The sequence below is a fragment of the Clarias gariepinus genome, chromosome 9 (assembly GCF_024256425.1).
Source record: "Clarias gariepinus isolate MV-2021 ecotype Netherlands chromosome 9, CGAR_prim_01v2, whole genome shotgun sequence".
Taxonomy (NCBI): Eukaryota; Metazoa; Chordata; class Actinopteri; order Siluriformes; family Clariidae; genus Clarias; species Clarias gariepinus.
Genome location: NC_071108.1, coordinates 25,927,004 through 25,939,453, shown reverse-complemented (window position 1 = coordinate 25,939,453; position 12,450 = coordinate 25,927,004). Strand labels below are relative to the sequence as shown.

Sequence of the window (12,450 nt, the reverse complement as noted above, 5' to 3'; positions counted from 1 at the left end):
GTGTGTAGAGAACATAGCAAATAAGGCTATGAAGCCTTCAAAGTTATGTTGGCACTTGCAGACTAAACTTCCTACTCTGAAAAAGAGTCAGTGGATTATTTTTAAGTGGAGCAGATTTAAACAAGACAAAGACAAGCGTCTCGGGTTACTTTGCTGTAACCCTGTTCCCTGAAAAAGCGGGAACGAGATGCTGCGCGAAAGCGCTATGGGAAACGATTCCTCGTGACCGGTTGTGAAGCACGTGTGTGTCAAACACGCCAAATATTTTGGCATCTATAACCTCAGGCAGGTGACGTCAACCGATGAGGTGCACCTGGAGGTTATAAATAGGCATGAACCGGAAACACCCTCAGGTCAATTTTGTCTGAAGGATGTCCAGTCACGCATGCAGTGCGGCATTGTAGCGCAGCATCTCGTTCCCGCTTTTTCAGGGAACAGGGTTACAGCAAAGTAACCCGAGACGTTCCCTTTCAAAAGCTACACTCGATGCTGCGCGAAAGCGCTATGGGAACGAGAATACCCACTCCGCCGCACTGCAGGTGTCTGGACCCCCAGGGTTGTGTCGTGTGCGCACAGTACCCCCAAGGAGTCCTAGACCCCGTAAGCATGGCATCAAACCATGACGCCTGACCGATGTCTTGCGGAAAGGCAGCCTGCCGCATGCCATGTTTGGAAGCCCCTCTTGCCGGAGCAATAGATAAGGCAAGCTTCCTGGTCGAACGGCCCTAATCACTAGAGGCGAAGTTTGCCACGCGCCTCATAGGCTAGAGCAATAGCATCTTTAACCCGACTCGTCTAATGGCGGCGGCCCTTGGGCCGCGGCCCTACGACATATGAAACCCTGCTCTAATTTACGGCCCCGGCTTAATGCAGAGGTGCACTGTAAATTGAAGAGCATGAGCTGGACACAGCGAATGAAGACTTACTGCTCCGGAGCTAACGGCGGAGAACCGAAGGCTTCGACTGTGGGAGATAGTTGGGCTGGAATGTAAAAGGTCCAGAGGGACAGAATTTCTCCTGTACTCCTAGGCTAGAGCGCTAGCATCTTTAACCCAACTCGTCTAATGGCGGCTGCCCTTCGGCTGCGGCCCCAAGACATATGAAATCTGCTCTGATTTACGGCCCTGGCTTAATGCAGAGGTGCGCTGTAAATTGAAGAGCATGAGCTGGACACAGCGAATGAAGTCTTTACTGCTCCTGAGCTAACGGCGGAGGACAGAAGGCTTCGACTGTGGAAGATAGTTGGACTGGAATGTAAAAGGTCCCGAGGGACAGAATTTCTCCTGTCCTCCTAGGCTAGGGCACTAGCATCTCTAACCCGACTCGTCTAATGGCGGCTGCACTCCGGCTGCGGCCCCAAGACATATGAAATCTGCTCTGATTTACGCCACTGGCCAGTGCGGTGGTGTACTGTAAATCCTAAGGAGCATGAACTAGACGCAGTTAATGAAGTCTTACTGCCCCGTAGCTGTAACGGCGGAGAACTTCGAAGACAACGAAGACAACTGCAGAAGATAGTTGGGTGAGGATGCAGAATAGCTCTAGCTAGCCAATGGCAAAACCCAAGCACCATAAGAAGGCTGATGAGGCCCGTAAATAAGCCTGCAGCTAAGGGGTGCTTTCCACCAGCCCCATCAGTCAGGACGTAGGCGAGGAGCGGCTACGTATGTTCTGAGTGCACTAGGGCAAAGCCTGAGGTCAACTTTCTTGCAGAGGCTCCAGCACTGAAGCGGTTCGGCAGTGGACTGGGTCTGCATGTTTCGCCATGTCCTAGTGTAGTTTTCCACGCTAGGACATGTTAACCTCCTGACTGCTGGAGGGAGTATTTCAGGGCCAGAAATAGAGTCATCGTTTCGGGGCAATTGATGTGCCACACGAGCAGATGACCTCTCCAGATCCCTTGAGCTGGGCGGCCATCTAAGGCCGCACTCCGGCCCCTAAGGGAAAAACGTCTGCCGTTAGCAACTTGCGACGACAGGATGGACCTAGAGTGGGACCCAGGGTCAAAGACGAGGGTCTGAACCACATAAAAATGGTACGAAGCTCCCGGCGCGTAACCCTTATTACCTCTGGGGATTGGCCCTTGGGTGAAATCCCCAGGCACTTAGCCACCACAGAAGGGGTGAAAGTTACTTCCTGCTTAGCTTGAACTCCTTTAGAGTGTTCAGAATGGACTCGACGCGCGCAGGAGACAGCTGTGCCCGCATTGCGGTCGGATCTCACATGACACTCAATGTATGCTTTGTGTAGGAAAGAGAACGCTTTCCGTGGCGTTGAGACTCGATCCTAAAGTAAACGAGGTGAGCTACGATGACATGTTAATGCCAAGGCGCTAGCTCCATGAAGAGGGTACGAAGCTCTCGGCGCGTAACCCTTGTTGCCTCTCAGTTGCTGGAGGGAGTATTTCAGGGCCAGAAATAGAGTCATCGTTTCGGGGCAATTAATGTGCCACACGAAAAGATGACCTCTCCAGCTCCCTTGGGCTGGGCGGCCATCTAAGGTCGCGCTCTGGCCCCTAAGGGAAAAACGTCTGCCGTTAGCAACTCGCGACGACAGCACGGACCTAGAGTGGGACCCAGAGTCAAGGACGAGGGTCTGAACCACATAGAAAGGGTACGAAGCTCCCAGCGCGTAACCCTTGTTGCCTTTGGGGATTGGCCCTTGGATGAAATCCCCCGGCACTGAGCCACCACTGAAACCACTCTGGGAGCGGTGACGTTACCACCTCGCCTAGCTTATACTCCTTTAGAGTATGCTTTAATGAGTTCGGCGCGCGCAGGAGACAGCTGTGCCCGCGTTGCGCTCGGATTCCACATGTCACTCAACCTCATACCTCATGTAGGAAGGAGAACGCTTTATGGCGTTAGGGCTCCACCCTAAGAAGTGAGGTGAGCTAGGGCGACGTATTGACGCCGACGGAGGGGTGCTGATGGTGGTGGCTGTTAGGTGTTCGGTTCCCTGAAACACGGCAGGAGGAACCCGAGCAACTAACACTTTGTCCTGAGGATACTGGTTTTCCACAGTGTTTCGTGCTTAAGGAGACATAGCTGGCAGTAGGTTCCCCGCTGCCAGCCTCTCTAAAGGTGCACGAACTTTAACACCTTGGCTAGATGGGTGTGTCACTGGAGACCGCTGCTCTCCGAAACACCAATGGTGGCGGAGATTGAACCACGGCCTCCTAAGGATGCTGGTCCTCTTCATAGCTTCATACCTAAAGAGACATAGCTGGCAGTAGGTTCCCCGCTGCCAGCCTCTCTAAAAAGTGCAGCTCTCAGTAGGTCAGTCTGGTCTGCCTGCAAAGCCATCGTGTGCAGGGCTGCACCAGGCTGACCCGCTGCCTGAAAAATCTTCTCCCACCAACGAAGATGTTAGTCTACACGCTTGGTAGGGAGTGTGGATTTTTCCCAAGAGGATGAGCTCCCAGGAGAGAGATAGCCCGTGAGCGTCTCTCTGATCTGGGACATCATCATAAAGGACCAAGCTTTCATCCATGACATTGGAACAAATCAAATGTCAATAGCACAAAAACACAGGATAAATATGGCTTATTCCATGAAAGAGTTAACTCATGGAGGTCGCCAGGAGGGGAGGGGCCATCACTGGGGCCCCTCCTCCTCCGGCCACCCGACAGACACCTGTCGGCTGACCGTGAGCGTTTGGGGGATTTATTTAATTTATTTATTTTTACCGCGAATCGAGGTGTACGCGTCGGACCGCGCTTTACCACCTCTAACACAACTAACACACCGGCTCATCACTAGAAGAGCGTTCTGGAGTGATAGTTTCCATCTCCGCGGGAGCGAGAGAGAAAGTTCTTCCCCCCTTCACCAGAAGCGCCGAAGCGCGCTGGAGAAGTGGAAGGTAAAAGACTCATAATCCGGCGAGAGAGCGAGAGAAAAGGAAAATCCTGTCTCGCGCACCTTGGCCAGATTGCACGCCAGAAATGCGCTGCGGGTCGCGGTTTCACTTTAAGACGGCGAACCCGAGCGCACAGGACTTTAATAGGGAGAAAATCGCAATACTTACCTGCTCCCTGAAGCCCGAGATAGCGTGCTCCTCCCCCAAACACTCAGACAGAAACGCGAAGATCGCCCTCAGCGAGATATTCTTCTACACGGAGGGACGGACTCGTGTCTAACTCGGCCATCTTTCTGGTGAGTAGTAAGACACTTTATATTTTCGCTTTCTGTTAAAAATGCTTGCACACACGCACACACACAACATGGATCCTGAAGAGAAAATGATCTGAGGGTGTTTCCGGTTCATGCCTATTTATAACCTCCAGGTGCACCTCATCGGTTGACGTCACCTGCCTGAGGTTATAGATGCCAAAATATTTGGCGTGTTTGACACACACGTGCTTCACAACCGGTCACGAGGAATCGTTTCCCATAGCGCTTTCGCGCAGCATCGAGTGTAGCTTTTGAAAGGGAACAATCAATTCTGCAACTTCAGTCAATGCTACTGCATTAAAGGTATCATATTTGGTGCTAATCGTACTGCCATTTGTTTGAAACTTGACCACCTTCTCTCTAAAAAACTTGTTTGGGGCTTGCATTGATCCTTAGTTAATATATTTAACTGTGAAATTTCACATTAATTTTAAAAGACTACTTTTGACATATAAAGCATTAAATAGTCTAGCACCGCAGTGAACTGCTAGTCTCTTACGATCTGCCATGCCTACTTCGATCAAAGGATGCAGGCTGCTTGTCAGTACCGCGTATTATTAAAACTACAGCTGGGGGCAGAGCTTTTTCTTACAAAGCCCCAAAATTATGGAATAGTCTTCCAAATAGTGTTTGGAACTCGGACACTATCTTAGTGTTTAAGTCTAGGCTAAAAACCTATTTATTTAAACAAGCATTTTTGTAAATAGATTTGCCTTAGGTAAAGGGGCAGATCTGGGGGACTCATGGACGTAGAGTATTATGGTGAACTGGTATGTTTAGATGCTGTCTTCCTCACTCTCATTGATCACTCAGGTTTGCTGACGGTGAGGTGATTGTTTGCTTTACATGTCAGGAAGCCCTCATGTTTGTGTTTCCTTCTGGCTCTCCCTTTTAGTTATGCTGTTATAGTTAGTCCTGCCAGACTAACTGGTCCCTGCTTGCACTCTACAGTAAATATACATTTACCTTATACATTATATGACTGTGACCTTACCTAACTGTTATATCTCCTCTTCTGCTCTTTCCTCTCCTGTTCTTTTTCCCCTCTTTTGCTCTCTCTACCCCTCTCTCTTTCCCTCTCTCTGTCGAACTACACATGTCACAAAAAAAAAAAAACTCAGATGTGTTGGACTAATGGTACTTAGTTATTAACCTAGTTAACCCAGTGTAAGTATGTATCCAATGTTGTAAACATTAAAGCACTTTTTGTAAGTCGCTCTGGATAAGAGCGTCTGCCAAATGCCTAAATGTAAATGTAAATGTTCCTGAGCTGCCAGTGATCCTGACTCCCTCTGCCCTCCGGACCTGTCTGACCCATCCTGGTGCCTCGCTTCTGGTTGGAGATCTTGTCACATGGATGTCCCGTATGTCTCTTTGGGATGAGTCGGTATTCTGGGGACAGTTTCACTCTACCATAAAGATGGTTCTGGCCTCAAGTGATGTTGACAGCTGTTTCTCTGAGAACTTGACTTTGCTGTAGTTGCTCAATAGTTCAGGACTGGAATTTCCTACAAGTCTACCTGAGCCTCCAATAACTGCCTGGACTCCATATTAACATCAACTAACATCAACTGTTATGCTGAACTGCCTGCCACCTAACACTATGAATACAGATCAATTCCTGCTCTCTGTTTCACCCAAATGAGGATGGGTTCCCTGTTGAGTCTAGTTCCTCTCAAGGTTACCTCCTATACCATCTCAGGCAGTTTTTCCTTGCCAGTGTTGCCCTCGGCTTGCTCATCAGGGACTATCTGACCATTTTGATTCATACACATTCACATTCCATACAAACATGCAAATTATTTTGATTGTGTAAAGCTGCTTTGCGACAATGACAATTGTTAAAAGTGCTATACAAATAAAATTGAATTGAATTGAAGTACCTCCCATCCCTTCGCCCTGAGAGAGCTCGGCCAATCAGCTCTCTTGACCTCCGGCTGTGAGAGGTTACAGCATCACCTGGGAAGAGAACTCGCAATCTCCAGGTGATAGGGCAAGCACTTTACCACTGTTCTACTCTGAGGTTAAGGGTAAACCTACACCTGGTTTTACTACGCTTTATAAATCTCAACAAAAATACTATCAGGTGCAGTAAGTAATGTGCCTCCCCCTCTCCTTGCCCCATTGTAATTTCTCCTTCATAGATATAACAACTACTGTCTTGTCAATGTAGTCAAAAAGGTTGAGAAGCCCTTGTCTTGACGAAGGCTACATGCCTCAATCCACTGATACATTAAAGAGCAGTTGAACAGGTGTACCTACTGTAATGAACTGGCTGGTAATAATTTTTTTTTTGTAGTTATTTATTACTTTTCCATTTTTACTGGATAGTGAGCAACTGGAACCAGGAATAAGTTATTTCTTTCTGGGATTAATAAAGTTCTTTGAATCTTAAATCTTGGATTTCAGGTCCATAACTTTTAGGGCAAAGATCAGTTCTTTGACATCTGTTCTTGGCACCACACTGAATTTGAAATGGAATTGAAGTTGAATTCAAATTAAATTTAGCTTTAATTCAAGGGGTATGACAAAAGTGTGACATTAAGAATTTGGCAATTACAGTAATTTTCCTTTTATGTAGACACACACACACACACACACACACACACACATTTAGGAGGCTCATAAATAATGAAACAAATGGCTGACAAGCAGTTGCATTGCCATGTGTGACCTGTTCCCTCATTACTGTATGACCATGCAGATAAGGCCAGGAGGTGGTTCTGAGTGTTACATTTTAATCCAATAGCTGTTCACTCACACAAGTCCAAAGAGGTGTCTTTGCAAGTGAAGGTGGCCATCATTAGGATGAAAAACAAAACAAAATAAACCCATTTGTGACATAGCGAAAACATTGTGTGTGGGCAATACCCCAGTATACTAGAACATTCTTAAAAATAATACTAATAATAATAATAATAATAATAATAATAATAATAATTAACCGGCAAGATCAACAACAGCAAAAGGCCTGGTAGACCAGAGAAGACTTATCTAAAGTGGATGATGACACTGTACATGGTGAAGCAGAACTCGTTCACAACGTCCAGCCAAATCAAAACACTCTTGAGGAAGTAGGCGTGTAATTGGCAAAGTCTACAGTCCAGAGACAGCTTCATAAAGTAAAGACAAACACTCTACAACAAGATGCAAACCACTGGTAACACACAAGCCAAGAAAGGCCAGATTAGATTTTGCCAGAAAACTTTGCCAGATTCTTTGAAATGATGAAACCAAAACGTACTTGTACCAGAATGATGGGATGAGAAAAGTATAGAAACAGAAAGAAACAAATTATGATTTAAAGCATACCACATCATCTGTCAAACATGGTATAGCCAGTGGTATGGCATAGGTATGTATGGCTGTCAATGCTTCAGCCAAAATTTTAGCCAAATGCTGCAAAACTCATATGATGCAACTTCATACTGCAGATGGATAATGACAAAAAAAAACATACAGTGAAAGCTACCCAAGAGTTTATCAAGGCAAAGAAATGGTTGGCAAAGAAATCTTTTACTGGCCAAATCAGCCACCTGATCGTAACCCAGTAGAGCATGCTTTTCATTTACAAAAGACATGACTGAAGGCAGAAAGACCCGCAAACAATCAGCAGCTGAAGGTACTGTAGCTGATGTAATAGTCTGGCAAATCCCGAGGGAGGAAACTCAACATTTGGTCATGTCCATGGGTTCCAGATTTCAAGCAGCCCTTAACTACAAAGGATTTTCATCCAAGTATTAATCCTTATGTTTGTAATTATGTTTGTTTCATTATTTATGAGCCAGCAAAATGGTGGTGTGTATATGAAAATTGCTACCATTGCTGAAAGGCTACTGCCACACCTTTGTCATACTCCTTCATTTAAAGCTGAAACTCTTGTCTTCACTCATATCTTGTGTGTTTTATTTCAAATTCAATAGTATACAGAGGCCAAATGGCAAATAAATATTAGAGAGAGAGAGAGAGAGAGATTACAAAACATTACCATGCAAACACACACATTCACACATTCATTCACACCTAGGGGCGAATTAGTGTAGCCAATCTGCCTACCTACGTGTTTTCTGACAGTGGGAGGAAACCCACACAAATGCAGGGAGAACATGCAGGACTCCACACAGATAGAAATGGGGCTGTGAGGTGGCAACACTTAAACAGGTGAAATTTGAGATTTTTTTGACTGATAGATTTGTGTAGAATTAAGTTTCTTTTCTCTGTACAGGTACATTTTCTTTAGATTTCTTTCAATGTGGTCAGTTTACTGCTACAGTAATGCTACAATTTTTTCAGGATTAACACAGATCTATCTATCTATCTATCTATCTATCTATCTATCTATCTATCTATCTATCTATCTATCTATCCATTCATCCATCCATCCATATATCTATCTATCTATCTATCACAAGGAGAATATATCCTGGACATGAAACCACTGCATAACAGGTCACATTCATATGCAAATGATCAAACCGCCCACTGCCACATTTTTGAGATGTGGGCAGAAACCAAAGGACCAGAAACCAATGCAAATACAGAAAGAGCAGATAAAACTCTACATGGAGAGTAACCTAGGCTTAGGAATGAGACCAGGAACCTGAGGACATAATGCTACACACTGCCACCAAGCCGTCATATCTGGATAATATTGTTGAAATGTTTTAATTATAGAATGCATATTTTTGTTTACTTCAATAAGACTACTAAAAATCTCCTAATTGAAGATAAACAGTTAAATTCTCTAAAGGTTGGCTATTTGGCAACAATGTGTTTGTAACAGTACATTACTGTACTTATTGATGTTGTTTAACATAGGTCTATTTATTGTTTTATTTTGATAATTATGGCTTACAGCTCAGAAGAATTAGAACTTCTATATCTCAAAATATTAGAATATTTCCTAAGATCATTTGAAAAAGGATTTACAATACAGAAATGTCCAATAAAGAACAATGAATATTCATTGATGCACTCAATACTTTATTAGGTTTTTTTTTTAGCAGTCAGTTTAGCAATCAGTATTGACATTGCATGGTTCACACTGGACTTCAAGCAACTTGGATTCTCTGCCTCGCAACTCTTCCTCCTGGCTCTGGGACTGTGAGTTCCAAATGGAATGCAAAATTTACTTTATTCTACAAAGAAGACATTGGACCTCTAAGCAGTTTTTATTTATTTATTTGTTTTATTATTATTATTTTTTTAAATGTATTATGATGCTGCCTCTGGTTCAGGAGTGTCTTGATACTAGGAATGCAATAGTTGTAGCCTATTTCCTGAAGACGTTTGTGAGTGGTGGCTCTTGATGCACTGACTCTAGCCTCACTATTTTCTTAAGGCTTGTTGCTTAGAAGCCATAATCAACAAAATTGAAACAAAAAAGCATGAAATGTTTTACTTTGTGGGTTATGTATTTTAAATATATATAAGGTTCACTTTTGTAATTAAATTGTAAAAGAAAAACTTTCATAATTTCACGTTATTCTAATTTATTCAGATACTGTATACAGTAAGAATAGTTTCTTACTCAATAACTACATATCTAGCTTTTATTATTACTTTTTAAATAATTTAAATTGCAACATAATCTCAACAGATTACATCCTTGTTATTGACAGCCTGAAGTATAAAATATTTCTGACTGTTCTGTGTCTGACGAAAGCATTCATGCTGCAGGCTATGACTCAATGATAGTGTCGTTGAGTCACTTTTTTCATTGTTTTTTTGCCTTCTTTTGTTTTCATTTTTTCTTTTGTCACATTATTTGAAAAGTCCTCCTACCTGGTGATTTAATCTCTTATGAAACATTTAAATGCGACCTGTAACAAGTGTTATGTAACATGATTATTGATTATTTATTATTATGTGAAATAAATGGCTTCACATGAATGAACACATTAAACCTTTTTAAAATATTTGACATAATCTTTATCTTCTCTTTGTTCTACCTACAAATATCTACCATTTTTAACTATGAGAAATGCAAAATCAGAAACCATGGTTTGTGTGGGTTTGCACTCCCAGCATGAGGTGATGTGCGTGTGTGTGTGCATGTTCGAGAGAGATTATATGTGAGATAGGGACTCGTACTGGGTCATTATTTAACAGAAGTCATTTTCATTCCCCATCTGCCTGACCATGAAATGTTCCACAGCTTGCTGGCCCTGGCCAGCAATCGTCATAATGCAAGGTCTCTACACACACCCATACACTGACACACATTTATTTGCCTCATACAGTGTTACACAGGATCACACCTTTTTATCAGTACTGTCATTTTTTAAAGCACAGGGCACAGTGACACGGGAAGAAAAACGCTTCCTCAAAAATGTGGCTTTCCAGCAATGAAAAAATTCCAGGTTGCATTTGACCAATACAACATGAGCAAAAAACAATACAATCGAAGTTCAGTGCTCAAAATACTTTGATATTAACATCTTATTAAAACACATCAGATTTGAGCAAATTGGACTTGGACCTCTCCACACACTTGAACTGACTTACATTAGGTTCAGGAGCATACCAATATGTTGACATAGGGTAGTAACATGTACGTAGGGCTGAATTAAAGAACTAAAAAGAAACTAAAAATACGATTGTTACAACTGCAAAACCAGCTTTGACAAACTCCACCACCAGGTGACAAAACCCACCATCAAAATGTTCTTTAAAAATGTGTAAAAAAAAAAAAGGAATTACTATACCCATCTTTCCACTGACGTAATGCAGCAATGCAGACATAAATTAAACCGTAACACAGTCGCCTAAAGGAAATCAATTATCTACCTACTGCTTTTTGAATGTGGACGCACTTTCTGTATCTACCGTGTGTATTTCCACAACATACATACATCATAAATATTTACTGCCCTGTATTTTAAAGCGTGTCTTGGCAAAAAAAACCAAAAAAAAACACTTAACCGGTAAGGATGCCTGTGTGTGTTTATGTAGAGAGCCTTTTCGCAGGGAACTTTACCTGTTCTGGTTTGAGGCCTGGGGGCACCCAAGCATATTCCTCCAGAGCACAGCCGGAGTCGTCGTCGGAGGTGGAGTTCCTCTGGAAGTCAAACATGAGCTTAGACACCGTCCTCTCCATGTCCAAAGCCATCATCACCGCCTCATACCACTCCCTACTGCGTACACAGAGAGAATGAGCCTTAACAATGACTATAAATCCTAACAAACTACTCCTTAGCACAAGTTCTGGCCAATCTGCTGGATTAATGCGTGTGAAATGTTCAGTAGATAAATACTGAGCCAAGTAGTGCTGAGTAGTAGCGCATCATTGATATCTCGTTTTGGGAAAAAATATTCAGATTTCACGGCACGTTTGATAATCTGCTGTGCTTGATCTCTTGATATTTTTTTATGGGCTTCTCTGCTCCTGACCAGTAAATGATGTTTAGTTTGATTTTGAAGATTTGTAGGATGAACATATTACATGCACATGCACATGCACATGTCAAAGTTACGCAGTCGCAGGTGCAAAATTTAGATAAGACAAGCCTTACTGACTGATTGTATTTTACACAAGTGACAAGACATGCTTAAAGTCACTCCTTAAAATAGGGAACTGCAAATAGTGCTGGGTTCGAATGAATCTGACACTTAATGAAACATGCTGTGATCTTAGCAGTCTGATAATATAAACTGAAGTGTGTGAATATGCATTTGCATTTAAATTACTTAAGCCACAAATGATCAAGCAGATGAGTGAGAGAGAGAGAGAGAGAGAGAGAGAAAGAGAGAGAGAGAGAGAGTATAAACCCATAAATTGCCCATGTTTACCTGAGGATCATATTTACGTACTACCCTGTTTATCTAAAAAACAGGAAAATTAAGAGACTGGGCAAGGAAAAAAGTGCAGTGACAATTAAAAGCTAATCATGAGAGGTTTTTTTTATCATTAACTAGAATGATGTGATGATGGCAGTTTTGCAGATACAAGCTGTACGAGCAGTTGGATTTAGTAGACTTCAGGATGTATAACTAGGAAGATGTAAGATGCAAAAACTATACTTGTAAAAGGATGGCTGTGAAATTCCACATTTTCGCAGAGATAGATAATACATTTTTACTGTTCCCATAAAATAGATGTATCTTCAAGGCAATATTATAAAATCAGGTAGCATATAACAATATTTCACATTTATCGTAGAACTGAAAATATGGCAACCATGATTTGAGCTCTGTTCACATCATCCACCAGTGGCACAATACCACCAGTAACACCAGTGTTAATTAGTACAATCTGCTCCTGGTGGATATTTTAGAC

The 12,450-nt window shown here is 42.9% G+C and overlaps 1 protein-coding gene across 2 annotated transcripts in view; it reads right to left on the bottom strand.

The window, feature by feature from the left end:
* The window catches only part of prickle2a (prickle homolog 2a), a 46,905-nt gene that overhangs the window by 10,032 nt on the left and 24,423 nt on the right, over nucleotides 1-12,450 (bottom strand). The window contains exon 2 of one of the 2 annotated variants that reach the window (XM_053504792.1): nucleotides 11,152-11,308. The exons of the other annotated variant lie outside the window; for it this stretch is intronic. Coding sequence (XP_053360767.1) covers nucleotides 11,152-11,286 — 135 coding nt within the window. The 5' untranslated portion in view covers nucleotides 11,287-11,308. The remainder of the gene's footprint in view (nucleotides 1-11,151; nucleotides 11,309-12,450) is intronic. 2 annotated transcript variants of the gene reach the window in all.